This window comes from Staurois parvus, unplaced genomic scaffold (genome assembly GCF_062004578.1).
Source record: "Staurois parvus isolate SC_StPar_1 unplaced genomic scaffold, SC_StPar_1.0 ptg000105l, whole genome shotgun sequence".
Lineage (NCBI taxonomy): Eukaryota > Metazoa > Chordata > Amphibia > Anura > Ranidae > Staurois > Staurois parvus.
The window spans coordinates 6,478,977-6,506,960 of NW_028317901.1; the positions used below are offsets into that span (position 1 = coordinate 6,478,977).

General features: G+C 41.4%; 1 protein-coding gene across 1 annotated transcript in view; it reads right to left on the minus strand.

Annotated features, from left to right (window-relative positions):
* Window positions 1–23,464, minus strand: part of TBC1D2B (TBC1 domain family member 2B) — an 88,047-nt gene extending 64,583 nt beyond the window's left edge. The window contains exons 1-2 of the mRNA XM_089671450.1: window positions 22,801–23,464; window positions 6,587–6,740 (exon numbers count right to left, since the gene is read on the minus strand). Of these exons, the coding sequence (XP_089527576.1) occupies window positions 6,587–6,740; window positions 22,801–23,142 (496 nt within the window). The 5' untranslated portion in view covers window positions 23,143–23,464. The remainder of the gene's footprint in view (window positions 1–6,586; window positions 6,741–22,800) is intronic.
* Between the last annotated feature and the right edge of the window lie 4,520 nt (window positions 23,465–27,984).

Consider the following 27,984-nt stretch of genomic DNA (forward strand, 5'->3'; position numbering starts at 1 on the left):
GCTGTACATGTGAAGAAGCTGTGAGAGAACTGTCAGAAATAGAGGAACTCTGCACATACACTTTTTGCCGGCTTGGAATTATTCTTCTTTTCATTCTTCTTCTTCTTCCTCATCCTCATCCTCATCCTCTTCTTCTGAGGATGAGGATGAAGAAGAAGAAGAAGAAGAAGTAGGATGAAAAGAAGAATAATTCCAAGCCGGCAAAAAGTGTATGTGCAGAGTTCCTCTATTCTGCAGATACACTTAGAGGAGCTCTGCAGATACACTTAGAGGAGCTCTGCACATACACTTTTTGCCGGCTTGGAATTAATCTTATTTTCATCCTACTTCTTCTTCTTCTTCTTCTTCTTCATCCTCAGAAGAAGAAGAGGATGAGGATGAGGATGAAGAAGAAGAAGAAGAAGTAGGATGAAAATAAGAATAATTCCAAACCGGAAAAAAGTGTATGTGCAGAGCTCCTCTAAGTGTATCTGCAGAGCTCCTCTAAGTGTATCTGCAGAATAGAGGAACTCTGCACATACACTTTTTGCTGGAAACCGCTGTATGGAGTGAATGTCCCAGAACTGTCAGAAATAGACTATTTATGACAGTTGTGGGACATTCACTGCATACAGCTGTTTTAACCGCTGTATGGAGGGAATGTCATGGAACTGTCAGAAATAGACTATTAATGACAGTTCTGGGACTGTCCTTCAATGCAGCGGTTGAAACATTGTATGTATTTGTTTCCATAAATGGATCCATTTATGGAAACAAATACATACAATGTTTCAACCGCTGTATGGAAGGACAGTCCCACAACTGTCATTAATAGTCTATTTCTGACAGTTCCATGACATTCCCTCCATACAGCGGTTAAAACAGCTGTATGGAGTGAATGTCCCAGATCTATCAGAAATAGACTATTTATGACAGTTCTGGGACATTCACTGCATACAGCTGTTTTAACCGCTGTATGGAGGGAATGTCATGGAACTGTCAGAAATAGACTATTAATGACAGTTGTGGGACTGTCCTTCAATGCAGCGGTTGAAACATTGTATGTATTTGTTTCCATAAATGGATCCATTTATGGAAACAAATACATACAATGTTTCAACCGCTGCATGGAAGGACAGTCCCAGAACTGTCATTAATAGTCTATTTCTGACAGTTCCATGACATTCCCTCCATACAGCGGTTAAAACAGCTGTATGAAGTGAATGTCCCAGATCTATCAGAAATAGACTATTTATGACAGTTCTGGGACATTCACTCCATACAGCTGTTTTAACCGTTGTATGGAGGGAATGTCATGGAACTGTCAGAAATAGACTATTAATGACAGTTGTGGGACTGTCCTTCCATACAGCGGTTGAAACATTGTATGTATTTGTTTCCATAAATGGATCCATTTATGGAAACAAATACATACAATGTTTCAACCGCTGCATGGAAGGACAGTCCCAGAACTGTCATTAATAGTCTATTTCTGACAGTTCCATGACATTCCCTCCATACAGCGGTTAAAACAGCTGTATGGAGTGAATGTCCCAGATCTATCAGAAATAGACTATTTATGACAGTTCTGGGACATTCACTGCATACAGCTGTTTTAACCGCTGTATGGAGGGAATGTCATGGAACTGTCAGAAATAGACTATTAATGACAGTTGTGGGACTGTCCTTCAATGCAGCGGTTGAAACATTGTATGTATTTGTTTCCATAAATGGATCCATTTATGGAAACAAATACATACAATGTTTCAACCGCTGCATGGAAGGACAGTCCCAGAACTGTCATTAATAGTCTATTTCTGACAGTTCCATGACATTCCCTCCATACAGCGGTTAAAACAGCTGTATGAAGTGAATGTCCCAGATCTATCAGAAATAGACTATTTATGACAGTTCTGGGACATTCACTCCATACAGCTGTTTTAACCGTTGTATGGAGGGAATGTCATGGAACTGTCAGAAATAGACTATTAATGACAGTTGTGGGACTGTCCTTCCATACAGCGGTTGAAACATTGTATGTATTTGTTTCCATAAATGGATCCATTTATGGAAACAAATACATACAATGTTTCAACCGCTGTATGGAAGGACAGTCCCACAACTGTCATTAATAGTCTATTTCTGACAGTTCCATGACATTCCCTCCATACAGCGGTTAAAACAGCTGTATGGAGTGAATGTCCCAGATCTATCAGAAATAGACTATTTATGACAGTTCTGGGACATTCACTGCATACAGCTGTTTTAACCGCTGTATGGAGGGAATGTCATGGAACTGTCAGAAATAGACTATTAATGACAGTTCTGGGACTGTCCTTCAATGCAGCGGTTGAAACATTGTATGTATTTGTTTCCATAAATGGATCCATTTATGGAAACAAATACATACAATGTTTCAACCGCTGCATGGAAGGACAGTCCCAGAACTGTCATTAATAGTCTATTTCTGACAGTTCTATGACATTCCCTCCATACAGCGGTTGAAACCGCTGTATGGAGTGAATGTCCCAGAACTGTCAGAAATAGACAGAAACTGTCACAGAACTGTCCTTCTTCTCATCCTTCTCCTTCTTCTCATCCTTCTTCTCATCCTTCTCCTTCTTCTCATCCTTCTCCTTCTTCTCATCCTTCTCCTTCTGCTCATCCTTCTTCTCATCCTTCTCCTTCTTCTCATCCTTCTCCTTCTCCTTCTTCTCATCCTTCTCCTTCTCCTTCTTCTCATCCTTCTCCTTCTCCTTCTCATCCTTCTCCTTCTTCTCATCCTTCTCCTTCTTCTCATCCTTCTCCTTCTCCTTCTTCTCATCCTTCTCCTTCTCCTTCTCATCCTTCTCCTTCTTCTCATCCTTCTCCTTCTCCTCATCCTTTTTCTTCTCATCATTTTCCTTCTTCTCATCCTTCTTCTTCTCATCCTTCTTCTTCTCATCCTTCTCCTTCTCATCCTTCTCCTTCTCATCCTTCTCCTTCTCATCCTTCTCTTTCTTCTCATCCTTCTCCTTCTCCTTCTCATCCTTCTCCTTATTCTCATCCTTCTCCTTATTCTCATCCTTCTCCTTCTCATCCTTCTCCTTCTCATCCTTCTCCTTCTTCTCATCCTTCTCCTTCTTCTCATCCTTCTCCTTCTTCTCATCCTTCTCCTTCTCCTTCTTCTCATCCTTCTCCTTCTTCTCATCCTTCTCCTTCTTCTCATCCTTCTCCTTCTTCTCATCCTTCTCCTTCTTCTCATCCTTCTCCTTCTTCTCATCCTTCTCCTTCTTCTCATCCTTCTCCTTCTTCTCATCCTTCTCCTTCTTCTCATCCTTCTCCTTCTTCTCATCCTTCTCCTTCTCCTTCTTCTCATCCTTCTCCTTCTCCTTCTTCTCATCCTTCTCCTTCTCCTTCTTCTCATCCTTCTCCTTCTCCTTCCTCATCTCCAAGGGCATTTAAATTAAAGGTACAGTGTTCTGCACTAATTTAAAGGCTCTCTGAAGCCTAGAAACCCTTTAAATAAGTCATCTTCGTAGCGGAGAAATTCGCATCGAATCGAATTTCACACTGGAATTCGCCGAATCAGCCGAATCGAATTTTTCATTTCTTCGCTCATCTCTAGATATGGCTGATGTCACCATAATTGCATAGTGGGAAGTCACTATGCAGATTTGTCAATACTGGGGAATGGGTGACAACACTAGAAAACCAAGCAAAGAGGACAAGATGGGAGACAATATGACTCTTCACAGATGATAGTGCTAATGTCTCATCTAAGTGTATGGTGGTACGTCATGATTTTCTTTTACTATATGGGTGACAACACTAGTAAACCAGGTAGTGGCCAGATTTTATCACTTGGCCCCTTTAAGGAAGGAAATATAGTTTTTGGCAGGACCACCAGGTCCATTTCTTGATATAAGCACATATAAAACAGGACTACCACAAGTTTTTTTATATCACCATATTCCAGGTTATTTCCATTCTGGTTCTATTCTAAAGTTCAATGTTCATGTGTTGAAAAACCAATAAAAAAAAAAAAAAAAAAAAAACTGAACTGACCAAGAAATAGAATTAGTAGGCAGAAATACACAACATGACAAAATGGAAGTGATAGAGTTAACATGTTCTTCTTTTTTTCCTAGTGTATGCTTTCGCATGGTTTCGTTCCCCATGTACACCACCCCTAACCAAGTAAATCCTTGTAGGCCAAGTGTATAAATTCCTGACATTGATCCATTATGTACAACATACATACTAAGCTTCTGATCTAAAACGATAAAGCTAGAACAAGTTTAATGTTTTGTTTTGGTGTTCTTTTTAAAACATGTTAAGCAAAGCTGTAAGTATATAGTGCGGGTTAAAAAACAAAATAAAGCATATTTTAAATTTTTTTTAAAGCACTATTAGGCTAGGATCACATCTAAGCATTTTGCATTATGCAGAAACGCACTACCATGCATTTAACATGACTTCCAATGGGTGAAGGTCACATCTCCACGTTTTCAACTGGTGTGATTTTTGGAAAGGGTCAATGACTTTAAATGCAAAACAATGCGTTTTGGTTCAACAGACTTTGATGGAGACACTGAAGAAACGTATGTAATGCACCTTAGACACGCTTTTGATGCTTTTTATATATCTGTCCAGCAACAAGTTGGCCAATAAAAAAAAACAACAAAACATAAAAAAATGCAAAAAACGCACCGAAACCCCCCACAAATACGCCAAAACCGTGTGTGCAAAAACACAAAATGCACTACAAAAACCCAAACTGCATAGGTGTGAACCTAGATTTAAACCTAAAAATCAAAACAAAAAAAAATGTAATATATTGCAGCTTACAAATTCTTTTTAACCCTTTATTTAAGAAAGTCATAGGCTGACAAACAGTGGCGTGTAATGACAACTCAGGCACAGCTGAGTAACATAATTACTACAGAAATACAACCATCGATCAAACTAATCTTACTTAAATTTGGTGACTGCATTTGTTTTCTTTTTTCCCCCCTTTATTTCTCCTGGTGATCTGGCTAGCAAGTCTGTTATTTTTCAACTCCCCTTAACACACTAAGCTGTCCAGCAAAAGTGGCAGTTAGAGGGTTGAGACAAACCATTTAGGGTCCTTTCACACAGGCGTTCCGTATGTTCGTTTTTCATCTATCCGTTTATGGATGAAAAACGGACACCCATGTATTTCTATGGAAAATACATTTTTATGTATTCGTCTTCCGTGAAAAAAAAAAATGGAATGGAGGAAAAACGGATGTAAACAGATGTAAACGGACATACGGTTTGTTCTTGCATCTGTTTTGCATTGGTAAAGGTTGTAAAAAACTGATGTAAAAACTGACGAAAAAACGAATTTAAACTGATGAAAAACTGATGTAAACAGATCCATTTTTTCTTTGAAAAAACGTGACTGAACCGATGAAAAAAAACAGAAAGGCTGTGTGAAAGGACCCTTAACAAGTAAAAAAAACAAATTAACACACAGCTTTTAATTTATATAAAACCTTTATCTCAAAAGGAAAAAAAAACGGTTGCTGTAACTGCTTATAGAATGTTAGATGAAGTTCAATTTTAATTAGTCAAGTCCATCTAAATCTACTATTACATCGAACACTTCTCCCCAGACTGACAATGTTGCTGTCCAAAGGTGTCTGTTTTACTACTGCATCCAAAATTCAGACACCCTAAAGCTTGTCATACACTATTCATTTTTTTCCAGCTAGCTGGCCAATTGGAAAATGCTGAATGGATTCTCCCATCCACCCATACAAGATGGATGCGGGAACCTTGTCTGCTGAGCTATTGTATTCAGACAGCGGGACTCCTTCACTGTCAGCATATACTTATCATCCCTGCAGTCCATTGGTTGCATGGGTTGGGAGAATGAAAATTTACGAATTGTCCTGTTTGAGAGGAGATGCTTATTAGACGGAAACGGCCACAGATTAAGTAAAAATCATCCAGTCCCTGAACTGGGCTGAATTTCAATTTATCTATGGCCAGTTCTAGACAGGAAGTGTGTTACTGGTCGAATCACCAAGTGAAATAAAAGAAAAAATCCTGAAAAAGAAAACTAAACCCTCCTATCCTTTACAGCCAAGGAATTTGCTATCTTGGCCTCAGCAGATGACATGGTAGTACACATCTGATCATATATGACACCACAACTGCGACAATTCCCATTTACGTCATGTTTTGGGAAACAGTTAAATAAATGGGTTCCAGTTCTGCTTTAAAGATTGCTAAGCTACAATATATTACTGTTTTTTGGGTTTCATACTGCTTTAAGACCACATGGAGACCAGATCATTCTTGTGTACATAAAACTAGACTCTATAAGTGGACTGCCATTTGTAGATCACTTTGGGTAGCAGTTTAAGACAAGCAATACCTTCAGAAACAAAAATAGATACACCTGCTATAAACTGCTATGTAAAGAAACTTTATAACATTGACAAACAAATCTGAAAAAGTTACAAGATTATTTCTTGAACCTCCAAAACCAATTTCATCCAAATAAATGGCTTCAACATAAAACCTAATTCCATATATTGATATGAAAGCAATCACAGCATTAGTGATTTTAAAGTAAATAATGACATATTCTTACCTATACTTTCCTTGGCCACCAGTCCAGCAGGGACTTCTATAGCCACAGTGTTCAGCATACTGTCTCTCTTTGATGTACCATGGCTGTTGCAATATTCCCAGCGTTTCTGCTGCAATTCCTGTAACCAGTAGGCCATGGCCTGCTTATTAGAAGCCTAAAAAAAAGAAGGATGATAATTGTAATACTTGTCTTGCATTTCAAAATAAACCAGTTCTTATGATGAGCTCTCTCTATTATCGTGAAAGTGACTTTTGCACTCAATGCAAAAATGTACTTTCTTGGAATTCACTGAGAGACATTACAGGTTGATGTAGCCCAGGTTCACATATACAGCGGTTAAAATAAGTATTGAACACGCCACCATTTTTCTTGGTAAATATATTCCTAAGGGTACTACTGACATGACATTTTCATCACGTCGGTATCAACCCATGGGATCCATACATGCAAAGAAAACAAATACGTTTAGAAATTAAGTTATGTGTAATAAAATGGAAAGGAACAGGGAAAAAGTATTGAACACATGAAGAAAGGGAGGTACAAAGAGGCATGAAAAGCCAAGACACCAGCTGAAATCAATCAATAATTAGAAAGGAATGCTGCCCCTTGTCAGTGCAAATTAATATCAGCTGGTTTAGTCTCAACTGATGGCCTATAAAAAGGTGTCTCATTACCAAGGTGTCACACAAACATCTCATGATGGGTAAAAACAAAGAGCTCTCACAAGACCTTCGCAACCTTATCGTTGCAAAACAGACTGATGGCAATGGTTACAGAAGGATGGCACTGTTGGGCCATAATCCGGAAGTGGAAAGAACATCATCTCATCATAAACCAGCCACGACCAGGTGATCCTTGCAAGATTTCTGACACAGGAGTGAAAAGAATTATCAGAAGAGTTGTCCAAGAGCCAAGGACCATTTGTGGACAGCTTCAGAAAGACAAGGAATTAGCAGGTACAATTGTTTCAAAGAAAACAATAAGTAATGCACTCAACCACCATGGCCTGTATGCACGCTCACCACGCAAGACTCTTTTGCTGAAGAAAAAGCATGTTGAAGCTCGTTTAACCACCTCCCGCCCGCCACATAGTAATATGATGGACGCAAGGTGGTTCTCTCGTTCTGGGAGGACGTCAAATGATGTCCTCCCATTCTAACCGCGCATGCGTGGCTCCCAGAGCGCGCAGTGCGGCGATCGGCGGTGCGCTGTGTCCCTCGGACACAGCGGATCACCGATCCACGGAAAGAGCCGAAGATGTCGACTCGGTCATGTGATCAGCTGTGTCCAATCACAGCTGATCACATGTAAACAGGGAAATGCTGGTTATCGGCATTTCTCTCCTCTCAAGCTGTCACGCTGACAGCTCGTGAGGAGAGGAGAGCCGGTAATCGGCATTCCTCAGAGGGGACATGTACACTGATCATCAGAGCACTGATGCTCAGTGTGCCCTGATGATCTGTGTAGCCCCAGCAGCGCCACCTGTCAGTGTCCATCAGTGCCAGCTCTCAGTGCTCATTCATGCCACCTGCAAGTGTCCATCAGTGCCACATCAGTGCCACATATTAGTGCCCATCTGAGCTGCCTTTTAGTGTCACCCATCAGTGCCAGTCAGTGCCACCTATCAGTGTTGCCAATCAGTGCCGCCTAACAGTGCCATATATGAGTGCTGCCTTTCAGTGCCCATCAGTGATGCCTGTCAATGCCCATCAGTGGCACCTACCAGTGCCTCCTCATCAGTGCCACCTATCAGTGTCCATCAGTGCAGCCTATCAGTGCCCATCACTGCAGCCTCATTAGCGCACATCAGTGAAGGAGAAAAATCACTTATTTACAAAATTGTATAACAAAAACTAAGAAACACTTTTTTTTTTCAAAATTTTCAGTGGTTTTTGGTTTGTTTAAATAAAAATAAAAAACCCAGAGGTGATTAAATACCACCAAAATAAAGCTCTGTCACAAAAAAATGATAAAAATGTCATATGGGTACAGTGTTGCATGACCGCGCAATTGTCAAAGTGCAACAGCGCTGAAAGCTGAAAATTGAACTGGGCAGGAAGGGGGTATAAGTGCCCTGTAGGCTAGTGGTTAAAGGATACGTTCATCTTTTGGCCAAAAATAGTAAATGCACATTTTTTTGCAGGTAAAAAAAATGTGCATTTATTATTTTTGTCCAAAGGAGCCTGTAAAGCACTGCGCCAGCGATCAGTAGATCCCTGATGCCATACAGGTCTACTGCAGACCTGTCAGAATATCTGCTAGCCGTACGCGATGTATGGCCAAGCAGATATTATGACAGAATTATGGACAGATATTATGGCAGAATGAACTACCACGGTGCTCCACAGTGCCGTGGTAGTTAATTGAAAACTCCAAGCCAACATCCTCTAAGGCTACCTGGACTAGTAGGCACTCATTCACAGAACTCACAGTGAATGAGTGACGCAGCCGTGTGGGCAAATCTCCTCACGGCCACGCTGTTTTAAAATCTGAGATAGTACGCAGAGACTTCTCCCCGTACTATCTGTCATAGGGAGGGGGAAAGCAGGTGTGGCAGCGGCTATGGGAACATGTTACATGTTCCACCCTAAAAACAGGTAGAACGTGTAACATGTTCCCAAAAGGTGAATGTATCCTTTAAGTCTCCTGCACAACATTTAGACAAGCCTATGAAATACTGGGAGAATACACTCTGGTCAGATGAGATCAAAATTATAGTTGTTGGATTCCATAATAAACATCATGTTTGAAGAGCAAATGGCGCTGCACATCACCCCAAAAACACCATACCAACAGTGAAGTTTGGAGATGGGAAAATCATGGTGTGGGGTGGTTTTTCAGTATACGGTACTGGTAAACTTCATATCGCTGAAGGAAGGATGAATGGAAAAATGTACCAAGACATTCTTGATAAAAATCTGGCATAGACCAGGATGATGAAGATGAAAAGAGGATGGACATTTCAGCAACACAATGATCCCAAACACAAAGCCAAGGAAACTCTCAGTTGGTTTCAAAGAAAGAAAATAAAGCTGCTAGAATGGCCCAGCCAATCACCTGACTTGAATCCAATAGAAAATCTATGGAAAGAACTAAAGATCAGAGTTCATAGAAGAAGAGGTTCACTGAACCTTCAAGATTTGAAGACTGTGTGGAAGAATGGGCCAAAATCACACCTGAGCAATGCATGTTTCTCTATATAGGAGGCGTCTTGAAGCTGTCTGTACCAATAAGAAATTTTGTAAAAAGTATTACATAAATTTCAGTTAGCGTGTTCAATACGTTTTCCCTGTGTCATTCCATTTTATTACACATAACTTCATTTCTGAATTTATTTTTTTTTTGTTTCTTTGTACGTATGGATTGCATTGGTTGTTACTGACGAGGTGAAAATTTAATGTCAATAGCACTTTTAGAAATATATTTACTGAGAAAAATGGTAACGTGTTCAATACTTATTTTACCTGGTGTATGTGAATTGGATGCATTTTGAACTGCTCGTGATTCGCATGACGTGAACCCGTAGACTTTTCTATGAAGCCGGTTCACATATGTGGGGCTGGCCGCAGCGCATTTTCAAAAAGAGTCTAATATGATTTTCAATTTCATACACTTTGACAATTCACACCTGAATCGTACTTGAACTGATCAACAAAGTTGCACTGGAGGGAGCTAAATTGGGGTTGTCAAAACTGGTCCACACATATGTGTATCCAGGCTAAAGCAACTCCTTTCTCTATAGTACACAACTGAGGTAGACACTAGGACCACATTTACAGTGTGTTTAAAAAAGTGGTTCTAAAGGCTGAAGGTAAAAAAACCTTCAGTGTGCAGCTCTCACCTCCCCCCAATACTTACCTTAGCACAATCTCGATCCAGAGATGTGCACAAGAGCAGCGGCTCTCCCGGGTATCTCCCTCCTCATTGGCTGAAACACAGCAGCGGAAGCCATTGGATTCCTCACTGCTGTCAATCAAAGCCAGTAAAGAGGCAGCTGGGAGTGGGATTTAGCCACATTCTGTGTACCTTATAGATACACAGAGGCGGCTCGAGAGAGAGCACGCACAAGTGCCCACCAACAAGCAGTCTGCTCTGGGTGCACTCCTCAGGGGGGAGGGGCCAGCAGTGTCAATGGGGGACCCTAAACAAAGGAGAATCAGGCTGCTCTGTGCAAAACCATTGCACAGAGCAAGTATGACATGTTTTTATTATTAGGACAAAAAAAATCGAGACCTTTAGTATCACTTTAAGAGAGAGCAGAGAAAACAAAAGATGCTTGATGTCAAAAGACTCATGGAGAACCCTGTTAAAGCAGTGTGACCATGAAGGAGTTAACTCGGTCTGTGATGGAACAAACACAAACAATAAGCTGCCGAATGAACACAATGTCTCATGGAAGCAACAATGTCAACAATCTAGTGTTCCATTTAGAACCACTGAATAAGTCAGATCTACAGTCCATGGTCATCTTGGAAAGGAATCTAGCAAGAAGTCAGAAAACAGAGGAAGAAAATTGCACTTAATCTGTGGCACCTCTGACAAAGGTGATGGCTATCAGGAAAGCTAAAAAAAAAAAAAAAAAAAAAAAAAGAGGAAGATTCCCTCAGTAGTCCAAAAACCCCTGAAGACCACAGGACCTCCTCACCAACTGGAGAGACCACAAAGGAACCACAGGATAAACTTTGCGGCAACTTGGCAAGACTGTCTGTTAATGGTCTCCTGGGGGGCTTTCAGAAGTGCTAGCTTGGGTTTGACCCCTGGCAGTGACAACTGCACTACTTCAGTTCATACAATGCCAAGTCAATGGAACATATACTGTAGTTAACGGGGATGCCATTTTCAATTATGACAGATCAAGAAAAGGTTGTTACCCAGACCGACAAAGGCTTCAGACTATATATCAGGATGTTAACAGGAGTACACTAAAACATGATTCTCCGGGACTGGAGCCCTGGTCTTGCCAAGAAAAGCGATTTCCTATATGCAAGCAACTATGGTAAGCAAAAAATAAAATGCATTTTATTCAAAACTGAAAAAAACTTTCAAGATAAAAAAAGATAAAAAGGAAATGCATGGAAAACATAGTGGTCCCAATATCTAGCTCAGAGTATAGAGCCCACAGGGGAACACCAACTTTCTCAGTATCCAACATTCTGTAAGCAAAATAAATACCCTAACAATACTGATCAGCATATTAACCAGACAACTAGGATGTTCCAGATTTTAACTTGTCATCCCCGCTATGGTTCTAGGTTTTGTTTAAAGCAAATAGTCTAAAAAGTACAAGTCAAGTGTATTCTTTGAATCTTGGTGTACTTTGTGTATTTCTTCCAGATCTGTGAAGCAATCCAGTGTGAACAACTGCCCCAGTGTAGGAGCTTCCAGTAATAAGGAGTGACTGGTCTTCTCTTTACCCCCCTTGTATTTCCGCAGGCAGCTTGTAGTGTGCAGGGACTGCTGGGCCCCTTCCACGGCTCTGCTTTCTACACAGGTTATGTACAGCACAGTGATGATGTCACTGCTACTTTTACAAGGTAATATCTGGGTTTCAAAAGACATTTGGTACACAAAATCTTTAGGTTTTGTGGCTATATATTTAAAGGAAAGTTTCTATGTAGAGAGTTCAGCTTTAACCGCCTCCCGCCCGCCATATAGTAATATGACGGGCGCAAGGCGGTTCTCTCGTTCTGGGAGGACGTCATATGACGTCTTCCCATTCTAACCGTGCATGCATGGCTCCTGGAGCGCGCAGCACGGGCAATGAGCTGTGTCCCTCGGACACAGTGGATCACTGATCAACGGAAAGAGCCGAAGAGGTCGGCTCGGTCATGTGATCAGCTGTGTCCAATCACAGCTGATCACATGTAAACACGGAAATGCCACATGTAAACAGGAAAATGCCGGTTATCGGCATTTCTCTCCCCGTGAGCGGTCACGCTGACAGCTCGAGAGGAGATCCGGTAATTGGCATTCCTCGGAGGGGACATGTACACTGATCATCAGGGCCCTGATGATTAGTGTGCCCTGATGATTAGTGTGCCCTGATGATTAGTGTAGCCCCAGCAGCGCCACCTGTCAGTGTCCATCAGTGCCAGCTCTCAGTGCTCATCCATGCCACCTGCCAGTGCCCATCAGTGCTAGATTTCAGTGCCCATCAGTGCCACATCAAAGCCAAATATCAGCGCCCATCTGAGCTGCCTTTCAGTGTCACCCATCAGTGCCACCTATCAATGCCAGTCAGTGCCACCTATCAGTGCTGCCAATCAGTGCCGCCTATCAGTGCCAGTCAGTGCCGCCTATCAGTGCCATATATGAGTGCTGCCTTTCAGTGCCCATCAGTGATGCCTGTCAATGCCACCTACCAGTGCCTCCTCATCAGTGCCACCTGTCAGTGTCCATCAGTGCAGCCTATCAGTGCCCATCACGGCAGCCTCATTAGCACACATCAGTAAAGGAGAAAAATCACTTATTTACAAACTTTTATAACAAAAACTAAGAAAAAGTTGATAAAGGCAGGAGAGAAGGTAAGCAGTGTATACGGTGAGTGAGCAGTGTGTACAGACAGGCTCCCTCACTTGAAGGAGCTAAATGTCATTGCCAGGTTTTAAATGTAATTTCTTGTTTTTTTTTTTTCTTCCTATAGCTCCAAGAAGGAGCTGTCATGTGTCCCACCTCTAAAGTAAACAAAGGGGCAGAGTCACCAAGTGACATTACCCTGTGACCCCACCCCTTTGTTTACTTTAGTAGGGAGGTAAATGACAGCTACTTCTCGGAGCTATAAAGTGAAGAAGAAAAAAAAGCCAGCAATTGCATTTAAAAACCAGCAATGACATTAAGCGCCTGTAAGTGAGGGAGCCTGTCTGTACACACTGCTCCCTCACTGTATACACTGCTACCTCCTTGCACACACTGCTCCCCCCAAAAAAAGACAACCTGTCACTTATATGCCATCACATGGGGACTATGGTCCCTTAAATGATAGCAATAAAATCACAAGTTTAAAAAAAAAAAAAAAACACACTAAAAGTAAAAAAAAAAAAAAGAGCCTCCCCATCCCATCCCCACATTCGCAGACATTTCGGTTTGTGGCCAAGTGCATTCTGAATCTTCAGTTTTGGCATCAGAATTTTCATTTCAGTGCACTATGAGAAACCCTAATCTAGACCTTCAAAGGACTATACAGTTAGGTCCATATATATTTGGACACAGGTACAATTTTAGATTTTTTCAGGTATTTACCAAAACATATTAAAGCTATAATTATATAATGGATATGGGCTGAAAGTGCACACTCTGAGGTTTAATTTGAGGGTATGTACAGTGGGGATCGAAAGTTTGGGCACCCCAGCTAAAAATTTGTATTAATGTGCATAAAGAAGCCAAGGAAAGATGGAAAAATCTCCAAAAGGCATCAAATTACAGATTAGACATTCTTATAATATGTCAACAAAAGTTAGATTTTATTTCCATCATTTACACTTTCAAAATAACAGAAAACAAAAAAATGGCGTCTGCAAAAGTTTGGGCACCCTGCAGAATATATAGCATGCACTGCCCCCTTGGCAAAGCTGAGACCTGCCAGTGTCATGGATTGTTCTCAATGATCGTCTGGGAAGACCAGGTGATGTCAATCTCAAAGGTTTTAAATGCCCAGACTCATCTGACCTTGCCCCAACAATCAGCACCATGGGTTCTTCTAAGCAGTTGTCTAGAAAACTGAAACTGAAAATAGATGACGCTCACAAAGCTGGAGAAGGCTATAAGAAGATAGCAAAGCGTTTTCAGATGTCAATATCCTCTGTTCGGAATGTAATTAAGAAATGGCAATCATCAGGAACAGTGGAAGTTAAAGCAAGATCTGGAAGACCAAGAAAAATATCAGACAGAACAGCTCGCAGGATTGTGAGAAAACCAATTCAAAACCCACGTTTGACTGCACGATCCCTCCAGAAAGATCTGGCAGACACTGGAGTTGTGGTACACTATTCCACTATAAAGAGATACTTGTACAAATATGGTCTTCATGGAAGAGTCATCAGAAGAAAACCTCTTCTACGTTCTCACCACAAAAATCATCGTTTGAACTTTGCAAATGAACATATAGACAAGCCTGATGCATTTTGGAAACAAGTTCTGTGGACCGATGAGGTTAAAATTGAACTTTTTGGCCGGAATGAGCAAAGGTACGTTTGGAGAAGAAGGGGCGCAGAATTTAATGAAAAGAACCTCTGTCCAACTGTTAAGCATGGGGTTGGATCAATCATGCTTTGGGGTTGTGTTGCAGCCAGTGGCACAGGGAACATCTCACGAGTAGAAGGAAAAATGGATTCAATAAAATTTCAGTAAATTTTGGATGGTAACTTGATGCCATCTGTGAAAAAACTGACGTTAAAGAGAGGATGGCTTCTACAAATGGATAATGATCCTAAACACACCTCGAAATCCACGGGAATTACATCAAGAGGCGTAAACTGAAGGTTTTGCCATGGCCTTCACAATCTCCTGACCTCAACATAATTGAAAATCTATGGATAGACCTTAAAAGAGCAGTGCGTGACAGACAGCCCAGAGATCTCAAAGAACTGGAAGACTTTTGTAAGGAAGAATGGGCAAAGATACCTCAAACAAGAATTGAAAGACTCTTGGCTGGCTACAAAAAGCGTTTACAAGCTGTGATACTTGCCAAAGGGGGCAGTACAAGATATTAACTCTGCAGGGTGCCCAAACTTTTGCAGACGCCATTTTTTTGTTTTCTGTTATTTTGAAAGTGTAAATGATGGAAATAAAATCTAACTTTTGTTGACATATTATAAGAATGTCTAATCTGTAATTTGATGCCTTTTGGAGATTTTTCCATCTTTCCTTGGCTTCTTTATGCACATTAATACAAATTTTTAGCTGGGGTGCCCAAACTTTCAATCCCCACTGTACATCCAAATTGGAGAATGGGTTTAGGAATTACAGCTCTTAAGAGTAGCCACCCCCCCTTTTTTCAAGGGACCGAAAGTAATTGATTGAATCAAAAACTGTTTCATGGACAGGTGTGGGCTACTCCTTTGTTATTTCTTAAACAATTAAGCAGGTAAAAGGTCTGGAGTTGACTCCAAGTGTGGTATTTGCATTTACAATCTATTGCTGTGAACCTACATCATGCATTCAAAGGAGCTGTCCATGCATTTGAAACAGGCTATTGTAAGGCTTCAAAAACTAAACAAATCAGAGAGATAACAGCAACATTAGGAGTGGCCAAATCAACAGTTTGGTACATTCTGAGGAAAGAAGAACGCACTGGTGAGCTCAGCAACATTAAAAGGCATGGACGTCCACTGAAGACAACAGTGGTGAATGATCGCAGGATAATCTCTATGGTAAAGAAAAACCCATTCACAACATCCAGACAAGTGAAGGACACTCTCCAGGAGGTGATCATTGTCAAAGTCTACAATCAGGAGAAGACTTCACAAGAGCAAATACAGAGGGTTCACCTCAAGGCTCAAACCATTCATAAGCCTAAAGAATAGAAAAGCCAGGTTAGACTTTGCCAAAAAACATCTAAAAAAGCCAGACCAGTTCTGGAAAAGCATTCTTTAGACAGATGAAACTAAGATTAATCTGTACCAGAATGACGGGAAGAAAAAAAAAGTATGTAGGAGGCTTGGAACAGCTCATGATCCAAAGCACACAACATCATCTGTAAAACATGGTGGAGGCAGTGTGATGGCATGGGCATGCATGGCTTCCAGTGGCACTGGGTCATTGGTGTTTATTGATTATATGACAGAAGACAGAGGCAGCTGGATGAATTCTGCAGTTTTTAGAGATATACAGTCAACCCAGAGTCAGCCAAATGCAGCAAATTTGATTGGACGGCACTTCACAGTACAGATGGACAATGATCCAAAACACATTGCAAAAGCAACCCAGGAGCTTTTGAAGGATAAGAAGTGGAATATCCTGCAATGGCTGAGTCAATCACCTGATCTCAACCCTATTGAGCATGCATTTCACTTGCTGAAGGCAAAACTAAAAGGCAGAAAGACCAACAAAGAACAACTGAAGACAGCTGCAGTTAGAGCCTGGCAAAGCATCAGAAAGGAGGAAACCCAGTCTCTGGTAATGTCCATGGGTTCCAGACTTCAGGCAGTCATTGCCAGTAAAGGATTCTCAACAAAATATTAAAAATTAACATTTTATTTATGATTATATACATTTGTCCAATTACTTTTGGTCCCTTGAAAATGGGGGGGGGTGGCTACTCTTAAAGCGGAGTTCCACCCAAAAGGGGAAGTGCCGCTTTAAAGATTGGTCCCCCGCTCCCACTGAATTTGACAGGTACCCGCTCCCACTTCCGCTGCAATTGCCTAGGCGAACAGACACAAAGTTGTCCTCCTACCCTCCCTCCCTCCCCAAAGTCTTGTGGGACACGTGACAGGTCCCAGAAGACGACAGGACCATTCATGAAGCGCAGTGGTCATCTGGCTGTGCAGCCGCAAGCTGTCATAGCCGGGTGCCCACACTGAAGATGCCGGAGCCTGGAATACAGGACAGCCGGTGAAACGGGCTGCGGCGGGGGCAATGCAGGATCGTGGGACAGGAAAGTGGCTGTTTTTTTAAAAGTCAGCAACTACAGTTTTTGTCGCTGCTGACTTTTATTTTTTTTACAGAGTGAATGGAACTCTGCTTTAAGAACCGTAATTCCTAAACCCATCCTCCAATTTGGATGTACATACCCTCAAATTAAACCTGAGAGTGTGCACTTTCAGCCCATATCCATTATATAACAATAGCTTGAATATGTTCTGGTAAATACCTGAAAAAATCTAAAATTGTGCCTGTGTCCAAATATATATGGACCTAACTATATGTCATTTGTATTCCTTGAAGAGGTCCACCTCGGCTTCTGAATGATGTGTTCAGATCCTATACCCTACAAGGAGCTCAAAAAAGCGTGCCACTGCAGAAAACACCCTTGAATACAAATCCGAACAAAAATCTTTCAAAACCAGGGAAGCAATTTGATTTTCTAATATAAAATCTTTTCTGACTCTAAGGGATATTTGCAGCCTTCGGATATTCCTTTTTTTTCTTTCAAGGTAACAAAGACATATCTTGTATGCCTACATGAACTTCTCACTAAGTAAATGTACTCAGGAGCAGGAACTGACTCCTGTTTGCTCACTGTAAAAAAATGATGTCTTTCATAATTCGCCTGACCCTAAGAATGCACAATGATTTTGCAATGTCCTTTAAAGTTCAATATCTATCTTGTAACTGTTTGCTATTAAGTCTCAAAATGACTTTATGTAATCAACTGAATGTATTTTATTTTTACACAACTAAGTGCAACAAGCTGGCTTATTATTCCCAAGAAGAGGCTATTGTTACAAGACTTCCGGTCTTGCACAGTCACACTCTTCCCTGTAAGAAAGGGGTACATATACAATACATCCTTTTCTGGATTCTCCAAAATTGTATGAAATGCTTGTGAGTCACATTTAAAGTGCTTGTTACCTAAAAAATTAAATTGTAATACTCTGTCACCTTAAATCTTAAAACTGTGTTTATTCATTCAAATGTGTCATTTTATTTTTTGCAGATCCAACATCTAATACTTGGTTGATCCTGCCAGTTCCCCTTCTTCCTGGTAGTAAACTGACCACTCTAAGCACAGAAGCCAATCAATGCGAACATGGTCAGTTTAAATGCTGTGTGCTCCTGTATTTAGGACAGTGGCTTCACAACTACTTTAACTCCTTAATTATATTTAGTTAGCTAATAAATGTTAAAATTATATTTAATTAAAAAAGCCACAAGAACACATAAATGGACACTAATCCAGTTCATGAAAGTTCTACAAGCAGCCATAAACTAATAAACATACCCTTTTATGCAAAACTGCAGAATAAAAATTCCCTTGCATGTGCAGGAAAAACAGCACAGTGGGGTGAAGGCAGGCACTAGCCTACAGGGCACTTATACCCCCTTCCTGCCCAGGCCAATTTCCAGCTTTCAGCGCTGTTGCACTTTGAATGACAATTGTGCGGTCATGCAACACTGTACCCATATGAAATTTTTATCATTTTTTTCTGACAGATAGAGCTTTATTTTGGTGGTATTTAATCACCTCTGGGTTTTTTATTTTTTCTTAAACAAACCAAAAACCACTGAAAATTTTGAAAAAAAAAGTTTTTTCTTAGTTTTTGTTATAAAATTTTGTAAATAAGTGATTTTTCTCCTTCGCTGATTCACTTTTGGAGCGACACGACGCTAACGCTTCACTGTGTGATGTCCATAGTATCATTTGCATAGGTGTTTGAGGAGCATTAAAAACGCCCCCCAAACACCTGCTTTCAAAGCCAGTGAGAACTAGGCCATAGAGCCAACTGAGGACCAATGCTGCACCCACCTAGGTAAGTATGATTTCAGAAAAAACATAAACCCAAAACTTATCTCTTGATAACAGGATCAAACAATTACAAATAAAACATTTTAAAAATATGCTATGAATGGAACCTAAAGTGGTGTTAAACGCAAAACCAGAAATGTAATATATTACAGCTTACTAATCATTCATCAATGTGGTGGCTGCATTATTAGTTTTCTTTTTTTTATTTCTTCTCATTTTATAATCAATTACAGCAGTTTTTTTTTCCTTTTATGATAAAGGTTTTACATAAATAAAAGCTGATCACTGTAAGCACCCCAGTCATTGTTAAAGGATAAGTTCACCTTTGGAACATGTTACATCCATTTTTAGGGTGGAACATGTAACAAGTTCCCATAGCCGCAGCTGTAATCGCCCCCCCCCCTCCCCTGTGACAGATAATACTGGGAGCAGTCTCCCCATACTGTGCCAGATGTGAAAACAGTGCAGCCGTGCGGGACTCCGCCCACATGGCCGCATCATTCATTTACAGACTTCCGTGAATGAATGAACTGCAAATCCCGACAGCCTTAGCGGCTGTGGGCTTGTAGTTTTCAATGAACTACCATAGCGCTGTGGAGAGCCATAGTAGTTCATTGAAGCTTCCTGTCAGAATATATGCTTGGCCGTACATCCCGTACATCTACCAGATATTCTGACAGGTCTGCAGGAGACCTGCATGGCATCAGCCATCTACTGATCGCTGGTGCAATGCTTTCTAGGCTCCTTTGGACAAAAATATTAAATGCAACTTTTTTTAACTGCAAAAAAAAATGTGCATTTATGATTTTTGTCCAATAGGTGAACTTATCCTTTAAATTTATTGTCTTATCCCTGTAAACATATACATCTGGAAGAAAGTTTGTTCTTTGGAAAATAACAGACCAACCGGCTGGACCATCAGATGAAAGTAGAGGAAAGAAAGTCTAAAAAGAGAAAACTAATGCAGCCTTCACACTAAGAATTGGTAAGCTGCAATAAAATAAATGTCTGATTTTGGGTTTAATATTCATTTTAACACAACTACATAGTCAAGTCGCAATTAAAATTGTATGCCCAGCCAAAATTTTCTTTTAACTTTGAATAGAGTGGAAAAAGATGGGAACCTTTGTCGAGTTTTAATTTCCTTGGCGATTCTTTAGAAAGAATTGCCCCCATTACTGCCCCAGTGACAACAATTCCACCAGACAAAAAGTTGAGGAAAAACTCCAAAAGCAGAACATAGAGAAATTAATTTTTTTTTAGTCGAGGAAAACAAAAACCCTTTTCAGCATTTTATTGATATGTCGTTGTTGTAGATGTTCTGTCACTTTCTGTTTGGTAAATCCACTTCCATTGTCACCATGACAGGGAGGGTAAATTGCTTCTTTTGCACAATTATGAATGAACAGCAGATAACTGCGACAGGAATCACAGGAATATGCAAACAGCTGTGATCAGGAAGCGCATACAAATAAATGACAGGTGGCTACATGTAACCGCACATGGAACCAGTACTGGCAGTTAGAGACTGGCCCTGGACACTGAAAGATTGCTTCCAAGGATGATCATCTGTCCCTAACCATGCTCTTGGCCCTTACCTGCTCGCATTCACCTGTGATTCCTGCCACAGGTAGCTGCTGTTTTTTCAGGATGCAGCCTGAATCCTGATCATTGTGTGGGATCCACCACTTGACAGAAAGGGATTGTATATTTAACTTTTGACAATGGGACAAGGCTTAAAGGATCAATCCTTTGACAGCGCTACCTTCTCTCTCTTGAAGCCACGCTGGCTGACACAGGGGAGCCGATCATGCGAATGGGCCAGAGCAGGCAGAAACTAAGTAAGTATACAGATCTTTCTTAAGCCGGCCATAGATGGATCGAATCTCGGCTGGCACAGCAGGGACTGACCAAGGTTTGAACTATCTATGGGCAGGCTGTTTTACCCAAGTCATTTGATCGACTTGTGTACAACTAGCCTGTCAAAGTTTTTACATGTGATTACTGTCAGCAGCTATAGCCGCTAGCAGTAATCATTGAGTTTTGCCAGCCAGGAAGGCTTCCAGCCAGCAAAACACAATAGCTCTGTGGGAAGGAATCAAGCAATATTCTTTCTTTGGTGGAAGGAAAGAAAAATCACATAATCTATGGCTTGCTTTACACTGGTTAGTTAGCAATGGTGTTAGGAGGAGGGAGGGGATAGTGTTTAGGTTAATTAGGGTCAAAATTATTGTAAAGGCAGATTTTTTTTCTCTTTAAAATAACAAACATGTCATACCTACCTGTTCTGTGTAGTAGTTTTGCACAGAGCAGCCCCAATTCTCTTCTTGTTGGGGTCCCCTCCAGTGCTCCTGGCCCCTTCCTCCTGCTGCTTGCTATGAGGGCACCCAAGCAGGCTCACTTCCGAGCCGCTGCTCTGTGTTTCCATTCATACACAGACAAAACCTGCTCCCCCGACACTCTCTCCTTATTTGCTCACTGCCTGTTATTAACAGTAGCAGGAGCCAATGTCCCCGGCACAGCCGCTGCTCCCGTGCACATCACTGGATCGGGCTTAGGTAAGTATTAGAGGGGCCTGCTGCACACAGGCTTTTTTATACCTTCAAGAAGGTAAAAAACCTTAAGCCTTTACAACCATTTTATCCCAAAATCCCCCTTCCTGACCAGGCCATTTTTTGAGACACAGCATTGCGTTACTTTAACTGACAATTGCATGGTCATGCAACGCTGTACATAAATTAAATTTATGTCCTTTCTTTCCCACAAATAGAGCTTTCTTTCTGTTCTATTTTTGTGCTATAAACAAAAGATTGACAATTTTGAGAAAAAAACCCAAAAAACGTATTTTTGAATTTTGCTATAAAACATATCCAATAAAAAAAATAAACATTTAGGCCAAAATGTATTCTGCTACATGTCTTTGCTAAAAAAAAAAAAAATCCCAATAAGTGTATATTAATTGGTTTCCGTGACAGTTATAGCGTCTACAAATGGCAGCATATATACTGGAATTTTTTTTTTTCATATATATATACTAGTAATGGTGGCAGTTAGTGACTTATAGCGGGACTGCGGCAGGCATTCTGACACTGGGTGGAAACTGACTAACTGCCACTGACACAGTGATCAGTGCTAATAGAAAGCACTGAGACTGTACTGACACTGAGCAGGAAGGAGTTAACATCTGGGGCGATCAAAGGGTTAACTATGTGTTGGGGAGTGTTTTCTTTATTGTGTACTGTGTGCCGTTTTACTAAACAGACCTGCTGCTTAGTAAAGATTGATCACAGAGTCCCGGATCAAAGGGTTAACTGTGTGTTAGGGAGTGTTTTTTTATTGTGTGCTGTCTGCGGTTATACTAAGCAGACCTGCTGCTTTCCATCTCTCTGCTGTGCAGAGAGATAGAAAGCAGCATGTCCATGCTGACAGGAGAGATCTGAGTTGTTTACACACAGATCTCTCCCCTCTCAGCTTCGCCGACGATCACCGAGTCCCGACCGAAACCTGGTGATTGACATCCTCAGGAGGCAATAGCAGTGCGGGTAGGGTGGCACGCACGCGCCTACTACCCGAAAATGCAAAATCATGTATAGTTACGTGATTTTGCACAGCGAAGCCATCCTGTAGCAGAACATCTGCCATGGGGTGGTGGGCAACTGGTTAATGAAGCCACAGTATGCAGCAAAAACCCAACAGAGGTTCTAATCCTTCAAAACCAAAAAAAAAAGTTTGGACTGGCCTCACATTTTAAACTTGTAGGTTGACAAACAATGGCCAAATATCTATCCACATAACAATGACAGATTACCCGGAGGATGGAGACCCGTCCAGAGCTACGGATCTCAAACTGGCCTTCTTCTGCCTCCAGGTCATAGCTGAACGACGCATCCCCGATACTTATGTACCCCAGCGACTGGGCGTCATGGGGGCTCTTGAAGTAGTAGAGGTAGCAGCGGCGAGGGTCAAAGACAAACCAGCGGTTCTTGAAGCTCCTCAGGGGCCCCTTCCCAGACAGCTTGGCCAAACTCCCGCAAAGTTTAGGCGGCGGTTCTCTGGTGGGTTCTCCGGTGGGTGAGGAGGTCATAGGGTCTTGGGTGGCTCTGTCCTGGCTGTCTCTTCTGTCTTCCACCCCTGGCATATCTGTCACCATGGGTGTCCTGCAGAGCGGTCCATGTCCTGGTGGGGGAGTTCTGAGGACTTCTGAGGTCTCCACCACTGATGTCTCCTCTTCCCCTCTCTTATCTTCTATCTGTCAGTGACCTCCCATCTACACAAACATCTGCTTCCTGCTTTGTGGTGACAGTTACATTGCCTTTATATCAGCACACGTAACCCCCATGCATTTCCTCAAGCAGCTCACCCTAGGCAGAGTCTCCTCTCCATTGCACGATACAGAAGTCTGCCCCTAGCACTCCACACTGCCTGCACTCCGAAGCTGCCTCTCCACTCACCCTGCGCCCAGCGCTGCATCCCATGACTGTACACCGACACAAAGCATCATGGGAATCGTAGTCCAGCCGCCGCTACAGAGCCTTACCCTGACGGCAGGAAAGACTACAACTCCCGGCATGCCCCCCGCCAGGCTGGGTGAACCAGGGAGAAGGGGCGTGTGTATCTCCGCTATAAAATAAATATATTAATACAGTTTCCACCCAAAGTTTGCACGGGATTGCCACGTATGTGATACAGGGATACATGTACGGCGTGGGGTGGGTGATATGCGGCTTTGTGTCTGATAGACATGACAGAGAGATACAGAGGCAGCCTGTGACTGGATAGGAGGGCTCAGGGCTAGCGTCCACTTTTATGATGATTTCTAGGACAATATAGGACGGGAAGCTACAATGCATTTTTGCCCATACATACTTTTTATTTTTCCTGTAAAGTTCATTTGAATAAAGTTTTGTTTTTTTATTGAATGTGAGTGACGTATGTACTGGACATGCTTGCTGTCCCATATTTCCACTCTCCACCTAGTGGCTGTCTGTGCTCCCTGCAGGACAGCTGCTGCAATTGCACAGCAGCTAGGTTCACACCTATGCAGTTTGCTTTTGATCCATTCCTGCACTGCGTTTTGCATCTTTGCACATGCGTTTTGATGCTGTTTTGACGCATTTTGTGGGTTTTCATTTTTTTTTCTTGTTGCTAGGCAGATTTAAAACGCAAAACGCCGCAAAAACGGGTTTAAGGCTTGGTTCACATCTGTGCGGGTGGTGCTGCTGCAGATCCGCACGAAAATCCGTGCAGCCACACCACCCACACAGAGGGATGCGGACCCGTGGGCGGATGCCATTTGTTCTAATGGCACGCTGCCCACACGGGAAAACGTAGCCGTACTTGGAACCGAGGTTCCTGTGCGGGCTGCGTTTTCAGAAGAAGTGCAGGGACTTCCCTGTTTGTCATGAGGCACGGGAGTCCATTCAAATGAAAAAAAACGCGGCTCACACGGCCACATATATGTGAACCGGGGGTAAAAAAAGTCCCTGACCCTTTCCAAAAACGCAGAAATGTGAACCTGTCCCATAGGAAATCATGTTAAATGGACTGTAGTGCGTTTCTGCAAAACGCTGCGGAAAACGCTTCGGTGTGGACCTAAAGCAGAACTGCAGTTGTTTTTGTAAAAATTAAAAGTTAGCGTCTGTGGATCAGATATGTGCCGGACTCCCCATAATTCAGACAGTCTACCTATCCAAGGTGAGATGAGAGCGCACTTTCATTCTTTCTTTCTCCTCTTCCCCTTCATGGGTTATCCCTTCTCTAAGGGGCTGATCTTTATATGTTTTAGGCACATTTAACTGTTTTTGGCCCCATGGAATACCCATGGAGTTACTACAGGAGTGTTTACATGGGGGACCTGCGGCACTCTGCCAGAACCACACCGGGGATATTTAGTCAAAGTGGCCCTTTCAACGGTTCAATGGAGGAGTAATTTGTTTGTCTGTATTTACCATCCCCAAACGTAAAGTGTTACTAAATCCAGGATCCTGCAAACACTGTATCTGGTCTCCCACAGCACACAGAACATGGAAATGCAATTATTATAGTAAATATAAACTGCTAAATACCTTTTCTCATCAGCAGTTACAGCAGTCTCCTGACTTCAGCAGAGCACTGGTTAAACCTTGTAGAAGGAATTTTTTTCTGCTCTAGGAGGATGCAGAACCCCTTACCTCTATCTGGACAGTACTGATTGGCCCTGTGCTGATCACATGCACTCTCCCAAAAAAAAAAAAAAAAAAAAACCTCTCTAGCAACACACACTAAACTGAGCATGTGCATGTGACTACGGGTTCAGTCTGTCCTATCAGGTGGACATTTGAACAAGAAGAGAGGCAGGGAAGAAAGAATAAAACAGCCTATTTACACAATACGGAGGATTAACCCCTTAGGTCCCACAATGAGTATAGCAAGCATGCTTTACTGCATATACAGACTGATTTTATTGTTGTGGGTTTCGTAACACTTTAAGCTTTTCATACTGAGTTTATTGGAGGTATCCCACATGGAAGAAAAATATATTTGAAATATATTTTAAAAATATATATTTTGGCCATATTCATTATATTTCAAAATATATTTCAATAAAAAAATTATATATATATATATATATATATATATATATATATATATATATATACATATACACACACATACTGCATGTTGAAATGCGTTTTTGTTACAAAATATATGAAAAATAAAATATATAAATAAATTTCAAATATACTGAATATCTTTAAAAATACAAATCTACATTTTTGGAATGCATTTACAATTATATGTAAACATATATGTTAAAATGACTTTTTTAATGTTAAAAAAAATCTGAAGAATATATTTAAAAACAAAAAAAAAAAACAAAGCTTATGCAGGCCATAGATGGGGAGAAAAACGGCAGATTTTTCTTTTAAAAAACGAAAATTCGGTCGTTCAAGCGGCCGACGTTGCCATCAATGGTAAAAAAAGTCTGCCGATTTTCATCCCTTCTACAGCCAGCAAAAAGTGTCCCTGAAGAGAGCTCTGCTATTTCTGACAGTTCCTTGACATTTACAGCGGTTGAAACATTGTATCTATTTATTTCCATTTAGGATACAGATGTTTTTATTCGGAAACAAATAGATACAATGTTTCAACCGCTGTAAATGTGAAGGAACTGTCAGAGAACTGTCAGAAATAGCGGAGCTCTCTGCAGAGACACTTTTTGCTGGACTGGAATTATTCTTATTTTCATCCTACTTCTTCTTCTTCATCCTCATCCTCTTCTTCTTCTTCTTCTTCATCCTCTTCTTCTTCTTCTTCATCCTCTTCTTCATCCTCATCCTCTTCTTCATCCTCTTCTTCTTCTTCTTCATCCTCATCCTCTTCTTCTTCATCCTCATCCTCTTCTTCTTCTTCTTTTTCATCCTCATCCTCTTCTTCATCCTCATCCTCTTCTTCTTCATCATCATCATCCTCTTCTTCTTCATCATCATCCTCTTCTTCTTCTTCTTCTTCATCCTCATCCTCTTCTTCATCCTCATCCTCTTCTTCTTCATCCTCTTCTTCTTCCTCTTCTTCTTCTTCATCCTCATCCTCATCCTCTTCTTCTTCATCCTCATCTTCTTCTTCCTCATCCTCATCCTCTTCTTCTTCATCATCCTCATCCTCTTCTTCTTCATCATCATCCTCCTCCTCTTCTTCTTCTTCATCCTCATCCTCTTCTTCATCCTCATCCTCTTCTTCATCATCATCATCATCATCCTCATCTTCTTCTTCTTCTTCTTCTTCATCCTCTTCTTCTTCTTCTTCATCCTCATCCTCTTCTTCTTCATCCTCATCCTCTTCTTCTTCATCCTCATCCTCTTCCTCTTCTTCTTCATCCTCATCCTCTTCTTCTTCATCCTCTTCTTCATCCTCTTCTTCATCCTCTTCTTCTTTTTCTTCTTTTTGTCTTCCTCTGGCAGGTCACTGCTCATGCGCAGTTTTTTTATCGGTAAAAAATCGGTCGATTCGCCCACTAATTGCCGCGAAAATCGGCCGATCGGCAAAATCGGTCGATTTTTTTCCAACTTTACCGAAAAAAAAACCGGCCAAAATACCGAAAATCGGCCGACCAAATCGCCCACTAACGATCCGAAAATCGGCCGGTTTTATTTTCGTCCAAAAAATCGGCCGATTTTCGACCCATCTATGGCCTGCATTAGTCAGCAGAAGAGGTTTCTTTGCTGTCTCTGAAATTCACACAGGTGTAACCCTCAGCAGTCCATTTGTAGTCAAATAAACCCACCTGCCTGCTTTAGAATGTACACTGAGCTGCACGTGCACAGCCCAATTTATATTCCAGCGCACGATCCTGCATGCTGGGATGACTGCACTCCTGGCATGCACGGGACTGGTGTCATCCGGTGCTGACCAATGAAAACAGCTGTATACCTGAAAGAAGCCAGGCAGAACATGCTGGCGAGGGACTTCAGACCTTAAGAGTAGAGGTAAGTATTGGGAACATTAGTTCCTCTTTAAAGCAAACCCAAAAACAAACATTTTCTATGCTGCAGCTCACCTGGTGATCCAGCCAATAAATCTGGTATTTGTCATCTTCCTTTACCAGAGCAAGCTGTCCTGCAGATGTAGCAGTTAGGGTCCATGTACACTGGGATTAAAAAAAATGCTAGTCCCCTTGGCCGGAAAAATACTCCTATAGAGCGTTTTGTACATGAGTTTGAGACAAACCATTAAAGTAGTATTAAAACCAAAAGCAAACTTTTATTATTTTGCAGCTTACCAGTCATTAGATGTAATGGCTGCATTCATTTACTTTCATAGATTTGCTTTCTTCTAATTTCATCTGGTGATCCAGCCAGTAAGACTGTTGTTTTTGTTTTTTTTTAAAAAAGCTCTCTTCCAGATGTATCCATGGGATGAGACACACTATTTAACACTGACAGGGGGCTTACCATGATCAGCTTTTATTTATGCATGTAAAACCTGTGTATTGCCAGCACAGTGGCTAAATGGT